This window comes from Schistocerca gregaria, chromosome 1, assembly GCF_023897955.1.
Source record: "Schistocerca gregaria isolate iqSchGreg1 chromosome 1, iqSchGreg1.2, whole genome shotgun sequence".
Taxonomy (NCBI): domain Eukaryota; kingdom Metazoa; phylum Arthropoda; class Insecta; order Orthoptera; family Acrididae; genus Schistocerca; species Schistocerca gregaria.
The window spans coordinates 879,108,103-879,125,314 of record NC_064920.1 but is presented as its reverse complement, the minus strand read 5'-3'; the positions used below and the strand labels follow the sequence as shown (position 1 = coordinate 879,125,314).

The 17,212-nt window shown below is 41.1% G+C and overlaps 1 protein-coding gene across 2 annotated transcripts in view; it reads left to right on the top strand.

The window, feature by feature from the left end:
- Positions 1-17,212, top strand: part of LOC126273387 (serine protease svh-1-like) — a 356,722-nt gene that overhangs the window by 128,936 nt on the left and 210,574 nt on the right. For both annotated transcript variants that reach the window (XM_049976948.1, XM_049976942.1), the window contains one exon: positions 16,856-17,050. In XM_049976948.1, the coding sequence (XP_049832905.1) occupies positions 16,856-17,050 (195 nt within the window). The remainder of the gene's footprint in view (positions 1-16,855; positions 17,051-17,212) is intronic.

The following is a 17,212-nucleotide window of genomic DNA, read 5'->3' as shown; positions in this document are numbered from 1 at the left end:
GGGAGGCCCCTTACGGGGCAAGTCCGGCCGCCTTGGTGCAGGTCTTCATACATTCGACGCCACATAGGGCGAGCTGTGCGTTGGATGGGGATGAAATGATGATGAAGGCAGCACAATACTCAGTCTCTGAGAGGAGAAAACCCCCGACCCAGCCGGGAATCGAACCCGGGTCCCTTAGGAGAGCAGTCCGTCATGTTGACCATGCAGCTATCAGGGCGGACATTGATGTATAATTGAGATCATGCGACAGTTTGTTTTCTGACAATGACCACTCTATTTTGGCCTCTCACACAATACATTAAACTGGGGTGCCATATTTCAGTTGAAGAATAGAAAGAAACTAGCCCTAGGTTTGCTTAACAACCCATGTTCACTGGAAGATTTCTCCTCACAGAACAAGAAATTAGTGACAGTATCAGATGCTGTTACTATTTAAACATCCCCATATATCATTTTTATTACCAGTAGTGTATGTCTCAATGTTCAAAGTGGCTGACCATTGAGGACATGCAAATTTACTATAGAAGCAGGTCCTCCCATGCACACCATATCTCAATTATGTCAAGTCACTGGATAGTGCTGGCATGCCGTTGTCAAATATTAAGATTTATACTATGCCATCCTGTAAAATGTCCCATAACTACTCAAGTACAACACATAATTTGACAGTGCTCCAGCTAAAAGCAATAGAGTGAATATGTGAAATACACTAGTTTCAAAATTAAAGCAACAAACCCCTACTTCCCTGTCCTGTGTCTAATTCGTGATATAATCATACAAACTGTAAACATATGTCTGTGCGATTGTGTTCCACATGGAAGATACCATTCTGGTCAATGAACAACCATGCGAATGGTCAAATCAGGGCACCTATCATGTGAGGTAGTGTTTGCTGTGTACACAGTCATATATGGTGCTGTATGGCACAGTGAATATACCTACCAGACTCTCTGTAGTGGGGGGACATAGGAAAATTATGTGGCCTGATGGCTTAATGTGAATCAGTCTATTGTTTTTTGGATATGGCGACAGTTCATAGAGATCGGAACTGTATCCCAAAGACCAGACCAAGGCCAACCAAATGTGACATCGGAAAAAAGCGGACCATTATTTGGCTGCAGTGAACGATGGTCCTGGCTTAGTACTGCATGTCAACTGTCATCTTACATTGCAGCATCCGCTGGATGTATTGTATCAAGGCAAATGGTGTACAGAAGACTTGTGCAGAGTGGCCCTTGTTGCTGGAGACATGCTGTATGTGTACCGGTACCTCTGACTTGTATCCACTCAAGGGAAAGTCTGGAGTGGCACTGTCAAATTCCACCTGGATGGTGGAACAGTGGGCCAATGTTCTTTTCACAGATGAGTTCCAATTTGATCTGGAGAGTGATTCTCAATGGATACACATCTGGAGGGAATGTGGAACATGATTTTGGGGCCCAAAATTGTGGAAAGATACCAGTTTTAAGGAGGGTCCCAAATGGTGTGAGAAGGGATTTTGCTGACCACTTGAAACCTCTTTGTGAACTTGTACAGTTAAATCAGCAAGGTTTACCAGCTGTTAGGTATCATGACGAGATTTGGGACCTCGTGGGGTTGTCGCAACATGCTGTAGGCCCAGACTTCATACTGATGAATGATAATGTTCGACCTCATAGAGCATGGGTGGTTGATATTTTCTTCGAAAAGGAAGAATTTGCATGCATGGCATGGCCTGTTCACTCTCTCAATTTGAATCCCACAGAGCAAGTCCAGGATGCATTAGGGACACAGGTTGCATCATGTTAGCATTCAGCAACCACTCTCCAAGACTTGCAAGCAGCTCTGCAGGAAGAATGGAAATTGTTGCCTCAACATGAGATTGATGACATTATTTACAGCATGACCCATCATTGTCAGGCCTGTGCTGCTGCCAGAGGTGATCACACCCCATCGTGAGCACATTAACCAGTCAGCAGAATCTGTGTCTAAATTCGTAACTGGGAAAAAATGAAGAGCATATTTGTCTGCCATTATGCATGTTGCTGTTGTTAACATTCAGTATATTTTACATTGTTTCTACATTATTATCACCTGTTTATACTGTTTTGTGGCAAAATAAATGCATCTTTGCAAAATTACTTTTTGTTGCTTTAATTTTGGACACCAGTGTATAAGCTTATGCAATGAATGTTTCCAGCTACACAGGAACTTCTCAGGGTTATGTTTTAAGTGCCTGGTTGTTTACGCTAACTACACAGTGGGAATGGTTATATTGTGGTTTTAAGACAAACAACTGTACTTAAAAAGTAAAATAAAGCCCTTTTCTGGATACAAAAATACAATTATTTCCAAATGTATAAGTAAAGAAATAGTGGATTCCATACAAAATCAACCAAGTTCTACATATACAATCTTTCTTTCACATGTGAGCTGTTTACTGTGCACTATGATCAAAATGTTCAACACATCAGTGGAAGCTGCACATTTTAATCTTATCGAATCATATCGTCTCCTTCTCCCCAACTTTTCACCCTTTCAGTTGTCTATAGCAACATTTGAAGAACACCAATTCAAATCCAGAAATATTATATTGTGCTTTCTGGAAGATATGGGATGACAACTCAAAATGAAATGTTATGTTAAGTCATCCCTGGATCAAGATGGCACTGTGTGTAGGTAGTGAACTGTATACCTCTGAAAGTAAATCAAAAAATAATGTAGGAAAGTGTACAAAATATGTTAATTTTGCTATATATTGTGATGATAACTGTATTTCATGCTTCATTGTATCAAAAGTTACTGAAAATATTGCGGCAGAAGTAAACAGAAAAAGTGAATTACTAGTGTGACGCAAGCACATATTCACATGAGTATAACTGCCATGTGGTGTCTGAAAATTTAAACTCGGAACTATGTTCCTGTGAAAAGAGAGCAAATAAAGGTATCATGTGTTTTAACTGTAAGATTATTTATCATCTCAGTAATGCGAATGCTAATCTAAGTCAGAAAATAGGTTTTGCTCAAAATGTGAAAACAAAGAATTAGGCATAAAGCTAAATGAATACAGATCCACCACCAAAATTATTTCAGTGGTACTTCAGCAAATATCGCACTTAAAACAAAAAGTAATACAGCATGAAGCATTTAGTGCATAGGAAGAAATCAGTAATGGTAAGAACCAAAAGACATCAAATGAAAATGAAAATTTTTGTGCAAATCTTTGCAAAAAGTGTTCCAAAAAGACAAGGAATGGTGTCGTATGTGTGTGCTGCAAAAGCACATTTCATTATTGGTGTGGCAAACTAGAACCCTCACTAAAGAATAATGTACATTACATACAAGTGTGGAAGTGTGAATTATGTAGGCTCAATAAGAACAGCAGTCCAGATCTCTCCGAGACTTCTGATATAAACATCGCAATTAGTGCTCGCCAGTCATAAAAGTGAAAAAGGGTTACAGTGACAAAACCCTTTCATCACAATTTATAGGTGAAGTCACACATAATTGGCATATGACAGACATTCAAATAAGTGGTGTTAAAGTGAATAACAGCTCTGAAGATAATCAGTCCAATTAACATGCAGCTACTCCCGAACACCATCACCCACAATCTCAAAGCTGCAAGTAAGAAAAATAAAGAGGAAAACTGATGATTATTGCTGACAGCCATGGGCACAGAATCGCCTCTCATACACTAAATGAGGCATCTACGACGATTGCTGCTACAGGATTCATCAAACCAGCTGCAGGTTTAACTGAACTGGGGAAACATGCAGACTTGGCAGAAGTCAGTAAGTTATCCACAAATGATTACGTTGTGATAATTGGAGGACCAAAAGATATCTTTAAAAACAAAACACCAAATGCCTGTCAGGAAGTTCAGGAATGTTTGAGTCACAAAACTCATACTAATGTTGTTGTTCTCAATACCCCTCATTGTCATGATCTAGCACAAGGGTCATGCATGAATCATGAAATAAGTGCAGCTAATAAGCACTATAAATCAATTGCTAAATACTTCAAAAACATTACCATGGTTAATATAAACAATATTGGCTGCCAATTTCACATGACGTTATGGTAAGTCATTCAAACCCTGGCCTGGGAAAATGACTTGTAGCAAATTAAGTGATGAGTGAAATAGGAAATAAGCCTCAAGAGATAATCACATCGTCAGTATCGTTAGATGACCATCAGCAATCTGTTTCTAAGACTTTTTAAGGCTAAATGTTAAGACTGGTGATAACCCAAGATGTAATAATTTACCAAACAGGCTGAGTTTATGGGGAGATGCTAAGCTATCAAAGTGTAGTTACGAACCAAGAAAAACCAGTAGTAGTAAACTCTGTGTGTTCCACCAAAACATCAGTGGTCTCAGAAACAAACTGGAGCTTCTAAATCTTGATGTTATTAATGTTGAATCTGTAAACAATACACAACTAATATGTCTTACAGATCACCATGTGAGAAGTGGAACTGAAATGCCGCAAACTGATGGATACTCATTAGCAGCCATCTACTGTAGATCCATAAAGGAGAAAGGAGGGACTGCAATCGATGTTAAAACTAATGTGAAATATAAATCCCTAGACATAAGTACTTACAGTGTAGATTCTCACTTTGAAGCCTGTGGAACTGAAATTACTAAAATAACAAGTCATTTATAATTTCGGCAGTTTACAGGACCCCTGAAGGGAAAATATGTATCTTTCTAAACCATTTGGAACAACTTTTGAACCAAAGATATTCAAAACAGAAGGAATCAATTATCATGGATGGTATAATATTAACTTCTTAAAAAATGGCTCTGAGCACTATGGGACTCAACTGCTGTGGTCATTAGTCCCCTAGAACTTAGAACTACTTAAACCTAACTAACCTAAGGACATCACACACATCCATGCCCGAGGCAGGATTCGAACCTGCGACCGTAGCAGTCGCACGGTTCCGGACTGCGCGCCTAGAACCACGAGACCACCGCGGCCGGCTATTAACTTCTTAACTACAAATAACAGCAGAAGAGAACTAGAACACCTGATGGAATCATTTAACCTGATTTCAGTAGTTAACTAGTACTTGTAAAAGACTAATTGATAATATATTCCTGGACAGACACAGAAGCAGCAGTATTATTGTAAGTCAAATTCTCAATGGTCTGTCAGATCATGATGGTCAGCTGCTTACAGTAAAAGATATCAAACTCTGTGATAAACACTCCTTTCAAACTGTCAGGCCAATCAATAATGGTAACTTAGAAATCTTCAACTTTCTCTTACAGCAGAATGACTGGACCCCTGCATTTATGGAGAGGAATATTAATGAAAAATTTAATCTGTTCTCTAATGAGTTTGTGTCATTATTTGAAACTGTATTTCCAAAAATAATCCGGAGGAACAATCCTTAGGAAGCAAAATGGAAACCCTGGATTACTAAAGGGATCAGAATTTCCTGTAGAACAAAAAAGAAATTTATATGAAACCCTAAGGTAATCTAATGATCCCATTGAAAAGGAGGACTATAGATTGTACTGTAATATTTTAAAAAGAGAAATAAAAAATCCAAAACTATGTACATCTGAAACTGATAACTCAAACAACAAATCAAAAATCATCTGGCAAGTTATAAAAAGGGAGAGTGATAAAAAAGTAGAGTACATGACTGACATAGAATTAATTCAGGATGGAAATATTGTAAAAAATACTGAGGAAGTTGCTAATATCTTCAATGGCAACAAAATTAAAACCATCTTCAAAACAACTAACATTGCACAAATAGACAAAATACTCAAAATAGAGAGAAGAATCATCAGAATGTGCGTCAACAAATCATATCAGAAAGATGGACACTGGAGAGTAGCTACAAATGAAACAGTCTACAAGGAAATAGAATTGCTAATGAGTACAATCAGAAAGAAATGCATTTCATTTTTTGGACATCTAATGAGAACACCAGACAACAGGATCATCAGGAGAATAATAGAAAAATTGTGGAATAGTAAGTGCAACATTAAGTGGATTACAGAAATCAAGGAAGGTATGGATGAGCTACAGATAACACTGGAAGACCTAAGAAACAAAATTGTCAAAATCAGGAAACTCACAGACAAACAAACCAGACTGCAAATGAGAATCAACAAACAGACAATAGGAAGGGTGATTTCCGATGAAGAAAGAAAGATGAGATCCGAGAAAATGAAGAAGTGCTGGGCTGACAGGAAACTGAAAAATTCTTCATATAAAGTTGGCCAGAATGGTCCAATGAAAGTCATAAAATAAAAAATAAAAAAAAAAACCATTAAAAAACATTTTTTAAGAGCTGCAGGAAAAATTGCTGTGAAGGCACAGTGGATGATGCGATAGCCCTTCTGCATAAAGCTAACAATGCCAGAGTTTGACAGGTGCAGATAACCCCCATAACAATCAGTGAGATCAATAAAACAATCACAGATATGAAGTCTAAAAACTCTTGTGGGTTTGATAATATTTCAACTAAGATACTCAAGCACTGCCGTGGCTATATAAATGCAGTCTTGTGTCACATTTTCAAAGAATCACTAAAACAAGGTATTGTTACACTTAGATTAAAATATGCCTGTGTGAAACCACTTCTCAAGAAAGGTGAAGAAACTGATGTAACAAACTACCGCTCAATATCTGTGCTATCAAGTATTTGGTCCTCGAGAAACTGGTATACAGGAGAATTGTTAATCACCTGAACAACCATAACAGTCTCAGTCAATGTCAGTTTCATTTCTCACAGGGGCTATCGACTGATGGTGCTATTTTCTCTTATACCAATCAAATTCTCGAATCTCTTAACAGAAAATTGGCACCAATTGGAATCCTGTGTGACCTATCCAAAGCTTTTGACTGTATCAACCACAAAATTCTGCTAAGTAAAGCAGACTGGACATGTTCTGAAGCATCAAGGGATCACAAATTTAGCATTGGAGGGCAGTGTGGAGGGTAAAGATCGTTGTTGTTGAGATGAATCTGCTGCTTGCATTGATGAGATACCCTGACAAATATTCCTACATGTGATTACAATCACATGTTTTACCATTATTTGCATCTTTTCACATGTAAAAATGTGACTGAGGACACTTCAGCTGTTCATTTATATGTTCAGCTCAGTATAGACAAAAATAAACAGTTAAAATCTTTAGTGGACAAAAGAGACTACAAGGAGAACTGACACTGGATCACTAGAAGAGAGTAATTGGGGTGCCACTTGCTACCTGCTCTGTGTCAGAATAAAGTTGTTCACAAATGTTTTATGTTAGTTGACAAAAATCAGAATGTAAAGTGCTTCCATCAACATGGCAAGTTCAGACCAATCATGGCAGTTTACAAATAATATCTATAAGAAGCTGAATGGTTGAACAACAAGAAATATATTAAATAGCCCACAGCATTTCATGTATTTCTTTTCCATTGTAGTGGAAGAGAAAAGAAGGCATACTTGCCATGGTTTTCTAGTTTATCTTAAATATGACAGAAGAAATGGTGAGAAGTGCTCTTTCAAAATGAAGAAATGGTATAGTTGAACAGGACAAATCTGGCAAACATTGACCATGTAACAAAGTTTCAGAGAGTGATGATGAATATATGAGGCAGTACATCTCATGTCATCCATCTACATCTATAGTTATACTCTGCAAACCAAAGTATGTGAAGAGCAGACACTTAGAGATGGATGCAAACTATCCTGGAAAGCCTAGTTAGAAAAATTCCAAGAATGTCTGTGAATGTTGCAAACTGCACATTTTCTTTGCTTCCTCAGGGCTCTTTTTGCGTAACAGCAAACGATAATTTCACTCACAAAATTTCTGCTTCAACAGAACAAGAGAATAACATGACAAAATGTAACATAGTAACATACTGTGACTACCACATAATACATTGGTTGAGTAGTAGTCAATGAACTGTGGGTGAAAGCCAATCAACAGGGACTTATATGCTCTGAGTGAAAATAATAGTGCATTGAGAATGGCTAGCTTCTAGCCAAAATCTGGATCTGCATATTAAAATGCAAAAGGGACGACTGATTGCTGCAATCTATAATTTACAAGTCAATATAACAGTCACTGAGTGCAGCCGCTTTCTGGATGGAAGGTAACCTGATGGACATTTATTACATCTATAAAAAGAATCATGTACACTCATGCTCATAAATTAAGGATATTGCTCATACATGGTGAAACAATCTTCTGGTGGGCGATTTGTGTGACCATGCAGTGCATTTGACCTGCGATCATCACACGGTGGCACTGGCAGCAGTCCACATATGCAGAGGTGTGTTGGTGCATGTCAGAGTATGGTGCAGCGAGTAAGTCTGCAGATGTTTTCAGACATGCTAATGGTGACTGTGTGTTGAAAATGTCTCAAAGAATACATATTGATGACCTTATGAGAGGTAGAATACTACGGCAACTGGAGGCTGGTCAAACACAGCAGGTCGTAGCACAGGCCCTCCGTGTGCCACAAAGTGTGATCTCAAGATTATGGCAATGATTACAGCAGACAGGAAAGATGTCCAGGTGCTACAGTATGGGACATACACAGTGTACAACACCACAAGAAAACTGATATCTCACCATCAGTGCCCACAGGCGGCCACGGAGTAATGCAGGTAGCCTTGCTTGGGACCTTACTGCAGCCACTGGAACAGTTGTCTCCAGACACACAGTCTACAGATGACTGAACAGACATGGTTTATTTGCCTGGAGACCTGCAAGGTGCATTCCACTGACCCCTGGTCGCAGAAGAGCCCGTAAAGCCTGGTGTCAAGAACACAGTACATGGTCATTGGAACAGTGGTCCCAGGTTATGTTCATGGACAAGTCGAGGTACAGTCTGAACAGTGATTCTCACTGGGTTTTCATCTAGTATGGATCAGGAACCAGATACCAACCCCTTATTGTCTTTGAAAGGGACCTGTATGGAGGTCATGGTTTGATGGTGTGGGGTGGGATTATGATTGGTGCACATACACCCCTGCATGTCTTTGACAGAGGAACTGTAACAGGTCAGGTGCATCGGGATGTTATTTTGCACCTGTATGTCCACCTTTTCATGGGTGCAGTGGGTCACACCTTCCTCCTGATGGATGATAATGCACGGCCCCACCGAGCTGCCATCGTGTGAGGAGTACCTTGAAACAGAAGATATCAGGTGAAATGAGTGGCTTGCCTGTTCTCCAGACCTAAACTCCATCGAGCATGTCTGGGATGCTCTCAGTCAACGTATCGCTGCATGTATTCAAACCCCTACGACACTTCAGGAGCCCCTACAGGCACTGATGCAAGAATGGGAGGCTATACCCAGCAGCTGCTTGACCACCTGATCCAGAGTATGCCAACCCATTGTGTGGCCTGTGTATGTGTGCATGGTGATCACATCCCATATTCAAGTCAAGGTACATGCACGGGAAACAGTGGCATTTTGTAGCATGTGTTTCGAGACACTTTTCTCAACTTATCACCAATACCGTGGACTTACGGATCTGTGTTATGTGTGTTCCCTATGTGCCTATGCTATGAGCACCAGTTTTGGCTAGTGCCACATTGTGTGGCACCACATTCTGCAATTATTCTTAATTTATGAGCATGAGTGTAGTACAGGCCACTGAAGATGGTTCACAAATAAAAGAAGCCTTCAGTTAGTTGCATAGCTGGAATGTACATCCACTAATTAAGAGTTCTACTGATCCAAGTGCTGTATAATGCACTGAAGTGTCAAAGAAACTGGTATAGGCATGCTATTCAAATACAGAGATATGTAAATAGGCAGAATATGGTGTTGTGGTCAGCAGCAGCTATATAAGACAACAAGGGTCTGGCAAAGTTGTTAGATTGGTTACTGTTGCTACAGTGACAGGTTATCAAGACTTAAGTCAGTTTGAATGTGGGTTTATAATCGGTGAATGAGTGATGTGACATATATCTCTGAGATAGCAATGAAGTGGGGATTTTACCATGTGACCATTTCATGAGTGTACTGTGAATATTAAGAATCTGGTAAAACATCAAATCTCTAACAACACTGTTGCCAGAAAAAGATCCTGAAAGAATGGGACAAATAATGACTGAAGAGAATCTTGAGTGTGACAGCTTTCCTGCAAATTGCTGCAGATTTCAATATTGGGCCATCAGCAAGTGTCAGCGTGCAAACCATTCAACAAAACATCATTGATAAGTGCTTTCGAAGCCAAATGCCCACTCGGGTACCCTTGATGACTGCACAACACAAAGCTTTATGCCTTGTTTGGGTGTGTCAACACGAACATTGTACTGTTGATGATTGGAAACATGTTACTTGGTCGGGTGAGTTTGGTTTCAAATTGTATCAAGTAGATGAATATGTATGGGTATGGAGACAACCTTATGAATCCATGGGCCCTGCATGTCAGCAGGGGACTGTTCAAGCTCGTGGAGGGTCTGTAATGGTGTGGGACATGTGCAGTTGGAGTGATATGGAACTCATGATATGCCTAGACATGACTGACAGGTGACACATGCATAAGCACACTGTTGGATCACCTGCATCCTTTCGTGTCCATTAAGGATTCCGATGGACTTGGACAATTCCAGCAGGACAATGCAATGTCCCACATGTCCAGAATTGCTACAGAGTGGCTCTTGAAAGTCTCTTCTGATTTTAAATACTTCCATTGGCCACAAAACTCCCCAGACATGAACAATATTGAGCGCATTTGGAGTGCCCTGCAACATGCTGTTAAGAAGAGATCGCCACTCCCTCATATTCTTATTTATGGATGGCCATTCAGGATTCAAGATCTTAGTCAAGTCCATGCCAAGTGTTGTGGCACTTCTGCATGCTTACGGGAACCCTAATTGATTTTTGGCAGGTGTACCAGTTTCTTTGGTTCTTCACTGTATATTAAAGCCATTTGGAACACAGATCACAGAACACAGAATAAACAGCTGTTCCCAGGAAAAATGCAGAAGTGGCAGTGCCAGTTCAGTAAGAGCCTAATGTGATCTACGATGTTACTGTGGAAAGCCAGTGGGAGTGGCAGCATTACTGAAGGAAATGAGGTGGTGGCAGCATTGGCAGGTGTCAGCTGCTGTGGTTGGTGGTACTTGACCAACGGTGGCTGCCCAAGACGCGAGGATATCAAAGGGCTACCAAGGCGTGTGATGTGGCTCTGATTGATGGACTATGGGATGTGACTGACATAAAGCCCAGAGTGGGACCCCTCTGTCTGCTGGTGGTCATGATGTTGCCTATACAAGGAGACAGATAAAAATCCATGTGTGGAAGCATGTGACCATGGATGAAGAATAGTCCCATGATCACATTGCTGGTGTCAGTGGTGTGCACACAGCTATCAGAGAAGTTGGTATCTATGGCAGAGAAGTGCCCACAGCCATGTGGTGAGACTAACCATGGGATGTGTGTGTACTGGGCCATCAATGGCCTGATACAGTACCCCTCCCCCTTGAGGATAAGGTGGTGGAGCAATCCCAGTGATTGCTTGCTGGATTGGAAAATGGGAAGTAGGCGAAAAGGACACATCCATAAGGCAGAGATATGACCAAGGCCAGAGGTAAAAAAAAAAAAAAAAAAAAAAAAAAAAAAAAAAAAAAAAAAAAAAAAAAAAAAGTAGTTGCGGCAGAAGGATGTCAGTGGTCCATGGAAGGTGTGCCTTGGCCAACGGTGGCTGCCCACAGTCTGACAACTGTCCAGAATGCATGGTGTGTATAGGAGCAAGCAAATTGAAAAAGTAAGGGCTGGGGGATGGGAGGCTTGATGTGGCAGAAAGACATTACTGATTGTGCAGCGTGCAAAGGAGCACAGCACAACACTCAGAAAGGTGCCAAGAGCAACACCACAAAGAAGAGCATAAGGGAGACTATACTCTGTACTGGTTCTCAGAAGACAGAAGTAGGCAGAAACGTGCACTGTGCTTGGGAGGTGGATAGTTGACTAGGGGTGTGAGAGGGCCCTAGGTGGCATGGAAGGGCATCAGTAGGAGTAGTGGTGATTCCTAGGATGGCAGAAAATAGTGAGTCAGCATTGGAATGCCACCAGTGACCAGTACAAGACAAAAGTTAGACCAACAGCAGCCATCTACAGTGTTGTTGGGCTGATGAGGTGGTGATAACTTCAGCAGCTGATAGGAGATAGGAGTCAACCAACAATGGCCACAGGGGCCAAGATGGGGCCTGCAGAGCTTCTGTGCCCAGTGGAAGGCACAAGCTTAATCAACAATGGTTGCCGGAGACTTGAAGGTGTCAGTAGGGTACTGGCCCAGAAGCAAGGCATGCATCAAGGTGGTGGCAGCTTGGCTGGATTCAGAAGGTCTGGTGCATCATCAACCCAGGTGCCATCAGGCTCAGCCAGATGCGTGTTGGCAGATGGAATGTCAGCAACCCATTCATGGCTGATGGAAAGCAGATGCTTGACTGTTGAGGGCCATTTGAGCTGCAGGGATGCTGACGAGGTTGGCTGGAGTCCATGGGCCAGGGGGACAACAGGCACCAGCAGGCTCAGCTAGATGTTGGAAGGGCAAAGGCCAGGTGGGAAACAACACTAGCCATTTCCAGACATGAGAATGCCAGGTGATGATGCTGGCAATGGTGACAGAAAGGCCTCACTGGCAACTTTTGTGGCCTTAGCTGGTGGCAAGGTCAGCTAAAAATAAACAACTGTTTCCCAGATAGGCATCAGTAACATTTTACTGCACAAATAAAGGCAAAGGTTAACAATAGCACATCTGGTTTGTCTCAAGTACAGATAGTGTTGAGGATCAGTGGACAAAGTTCAAAACCATTGTACAATATGCGTTAGAAGAGTATGTGCCAAGCAAGATCATAAGAAATGGAAAAGGGCCACTGTGGTGCAACAACCGAGTTACAAAACTGCTGCAGAAGCAAAGGGAACTTCACAGCAAACATAAACATAGCCAAAGCCTTGCAGACAAACAAAAATTACGTGAAGCGAAATGTAGTGTGAGGAGGGCAAATGCTTGAGGTGTTCAATGAATTCGAAAGTAAAGTTCTATGTACTGACTTGGCAGAAAATCCTAAGAAATTTTGGTCTTATGTCAAAGCGATAGGTGGATCAAAACAAAATGTCCAGACACTCTGTGACCAAAATGGTACTGAAACAGAGGATGAAAGACTAAATGTCGAAATACTAAATGTCTTCTTCCAAAGCTGTTTCACAGAGGAAGACTGCACTGTAGTTCCTTCTCTAGATTGTCGCACAGATGACAAAATGGTAGATATCGAAATAGACGACAGAGGGATAGAGAAACAATTAAAATCGCTCAAAAGCGGAAAGGCCGCTGGACCTAATGGGATACCAGTTAGATTTTACACAGAGTACGTGAAGGAACTTGCCCCCCTTCTTGCAGCGGTGTACCGTAGGTCTCTAGAAGAGCGAAGCGTTCCAAAGGATTGGAAAAGGGCACAGGTCATCCCCGTTTTCAAGAAGGGATGTCGAACAGATGTGCAGAACTATAGACCTATATCTCTAATGTCGATCAGTTGTAGTTGTAGAAATTGTTCGAGCATAATGTCTTTTCTGGAGACTAGAAATCTACTCTGTAGGAATCAGCATGGGTTTTGAAAAAGACGGTCGTGTGAAACCCAGCTCGCGCTATTCGTCCACGAGACTCAGAGGGCCATAGACACAGGTTCACAGGTAGATGCCGTGTTTCTTGACTTCCGCAAGGCATTTGACACAGTTCCCCACAGTCGATTAATGAACAAAGTAAGAGCATATGGACTATCAGATCAATTGTCTGATGGGATTGAGGAGTTCCTAGATAACAGAACGCAGCATGTCATTCTCAGTGAAGAGAAGTCTTCCGAAGTAAGAGTGATTTCAGGTGTGCCGCAGGGGAGTGTCATAGGACCGTTGCTATTCACAATATACATAAATGACCTGCTGGATGACATCAGAAGTTCACTGAGGCTTTTTGCAGATGATGCTGTGGTGTATCGAGAGGTTGCAACAATGAAAAATTGTACCGAAATGCAGGAGGATCTGCAGTGAATTGACGCATGGTGCAGGGAATGGCAATTGAATCTCAATGTAGACAAGTGTAATGTGCTGCGAATACATAGAAAGATACATCCCTTATCATTTAGCTACAAAATAGCATGTCAGCAACTGGAGGCAGTTAATTCCATAAATTATCTGGGAGTACGCATTAGGAGTGATTTAAAATGGAATGATCATATAAAGTTGATTGTCGGTAAAGCAGATGCCAGACTGAGATTCATTGGAAGAATCCTAAGGAAATGCAGTCTGAAAACAAAGGAAGTAGGTTACAGTACACTTGTTCAGTGAATACTGCTTGAATACTGCTCAACAGTGTGGGATCTGTACCAGATAGGGTTGATAGAAGAGACAGAGAAGATCCAACAGAGAGCGGCGCGCTTCGTTACAGGATCATTTAGTAATTGCAAAAGCATTATGGAGATGATAGATAAACTCCAGTGGAAGACTCTGCAGGAGAGACGCTCAGTAGCTCGGTACGGGCTTTTGTTAAAGTTTCGAGAACATACCTTCACCGAAGAGTCAAGCAATATATTGCTCCCTCCTACGTATATCTTGTGAAGAGACCATGAGGATAAAATCAGAGAGATTAGAGCCCACACAGAAGCATACCGACAATCCTTCTTTCCACGAACAATACGGGACTGGAATAGAAGGGAGAACTGATAGAGGTACTCAGTGTACCCTCCGCCACACACCGTCAGGTGGCTTGCGGAGTATGGATGTAGATGTAGATGTAGATATAGATGGTAAATACAACTGAGAATGCTCCTCTGGATGTGGTGGGCAGGGTGCTGACTAGCCAGTCCTAGTGGTATCGTCATGAGCCTGCAGGATCCTGGAATAATGCCATAGCATAGGTGCAGCTGTCGAATTGTGTGACGTTGCAGCAAGGATCCACCCAGTGCCTGGCATGATGCTGGGGTGAGGGTGCAGCTGGCACCCAGTGTGATCCTGTGGTTGGGGTGTGGCTGGTGCTCAGTGTGATGTTGCGGGTGCAGAATTGGCAGGAGCCCAGCATGTATTGCGGCACTGGCTTGGCTGCAGTCTGGTACGATGTTGTGATCTGAGTTTAGTAGGTGACTAGTGATGCTTCAACACCAGCTTGGCTGCAGTTCAGTGTGGAGCAGTACCAGAAGCACTGCAGGGCGTGGAAGCAACAGAGTCAGCTCGGCAGGAGTCTGATGTGAGCTGTGATGGCAACATGGCAGAAACCCAGTGGGAGCAGCAGCGTTAGTGAAGCCAATGGGCCAGCAGTAGTGACTGTTGAGAGGAAGCAGTTGACCAATGGCGGCCACCTGGGGTGCAACAATACGGATGGGCTGATGCCTTTTCCCTCACTTAGAATAATGATTGTGATCAAGAATTGTTTTGGCTGTGTCCCACTTTCACATGTTCATTTACATACGACCCTTATTCCCATACTTACAGCACCAATAAATATTTATGCTTGTTGCTCATTTATTCCACTTGCCTTTTTGTCTTTCATTTCATTAAGACTCTTTACTGCTTTGTCTTTCAGAATGTGGTAACCTTTCTAATCTTCATCATCTTCATTTTCATCATAATCATCATCATCCGGCAGCTTTCCTTTTGTTTTCTTTCACTCAGCTCTTCAGTCTACTATTTTGGTATGTTAAACACTTCTCATTGCTCAGAAAGTGTAATTCTCTCATTATGATCAGTCACCATTCAATTTATATTTCTTTTCTCACCTTCAAATACTCTTTCTTTAACTCTCCTGTATAAAATTTCATTATTTCCTTACTTCTCTAATGTCTCTATTACCTCACACTTTTCCATCAGTTTTCCTATTTTTGTTTAATGTTGATTTACCTAATCTTCTATATTTTTTCCCAATTATTTGATGCTACATTTTCATCAACATTTCATGAGTTAACTATTCTTTTCTAACTTTACTTCCCTTCATATCATCTATGGACTAAAATCAATTTTCTGTTGCTCTCAATCGGATTGAGACATCCCAGTAAAATAACGTATTTTATGGTTGTTAGAATGTTGGTTTCCTATAATCACGAATTTTCATTTTTCTTGGTCCCGTCCATATTTCCAAAAAATATCACCACCTACCTTCACTGTCACCATTCCATTCCATTACTCTCTTGTGTCAGTATCGTTCATGGGAAAGGAAAAGGGAAATTTTATATGGTAATGGAAACCCCTTGGTGGAATGTAAATAATCAAAAGAGTGAAGGTAACAACTTGTAGTATCATTAGGCATTGCATGGTCAACGGGGCCATAAACAAGACTGAAAATATTGCTAAGTTTTCAACCAGTGTCGTTCTTCAAAGCCACCTAGTATGAAATACAGATACACCTGCACGTTTTCATTATCCTGTCCAACTACATTGTAGTGTTGTTACAACCCACATGGACTTCCAAGCTTCACACATCCATTTTATGCTTATTACTGTATTTAATCCTTATTTTCCACTGCTACTGAGGTCTACTTATCGTCCCTGCTCTCCTGCTGCCCAACATTTCCCTAATCTGTCCTTGTCCTTCACAAATAAACACCTCCCAGTTGCAACACTCCTTTCCTCTCCTGCATACTTGTCTGCTTGGACAACTGCAATTAAACATTGTGTGTGTGTGTGTGTGCGTGCGTGTTTTGTTGTTTTTGTTGTTGTGTGTATCTATGTGTCATACATCTTCCAACTGCAAGAGAGTCTTTGCTATTAATCATCTCTGTTTATTTCTTTGTAATGAAACAGTTTATATGAATTATTTCTGGAATTGTTCCAAATAGATTAGTAATTTATGTTTCCATTACAATTCTGCTGTCCATTTACATTTTTATTTAGTCTTGCTGTTCTAGGTTGGCAACTTGAACATGAGACTCCACCAGCTACAGCTACACATCCATTATGTATTGTAATCAGTCGAACATTCCCATGTATTTTGGATGAGATGACAACAGCGTGTGAAACTGATTACTTTTATTGGAGTGCAAGAGACTGCAACAAGCTGTATGCAGATGCTTTTATTTGTAAACGTCCATATGATGCTGTTGGTAAGTGAGACTTTGAATGCCACATTAATGCTATGAGAAAGTTAGCTTAATACATATGAAGTAATTTTAGTCACTTGAAAGTCTCTTGGACATGCAGCCAGATTGAGAGATTGTTGTAGAATGAATTTTCAATGGCATAATGCACCACCATCATCAGGTGAG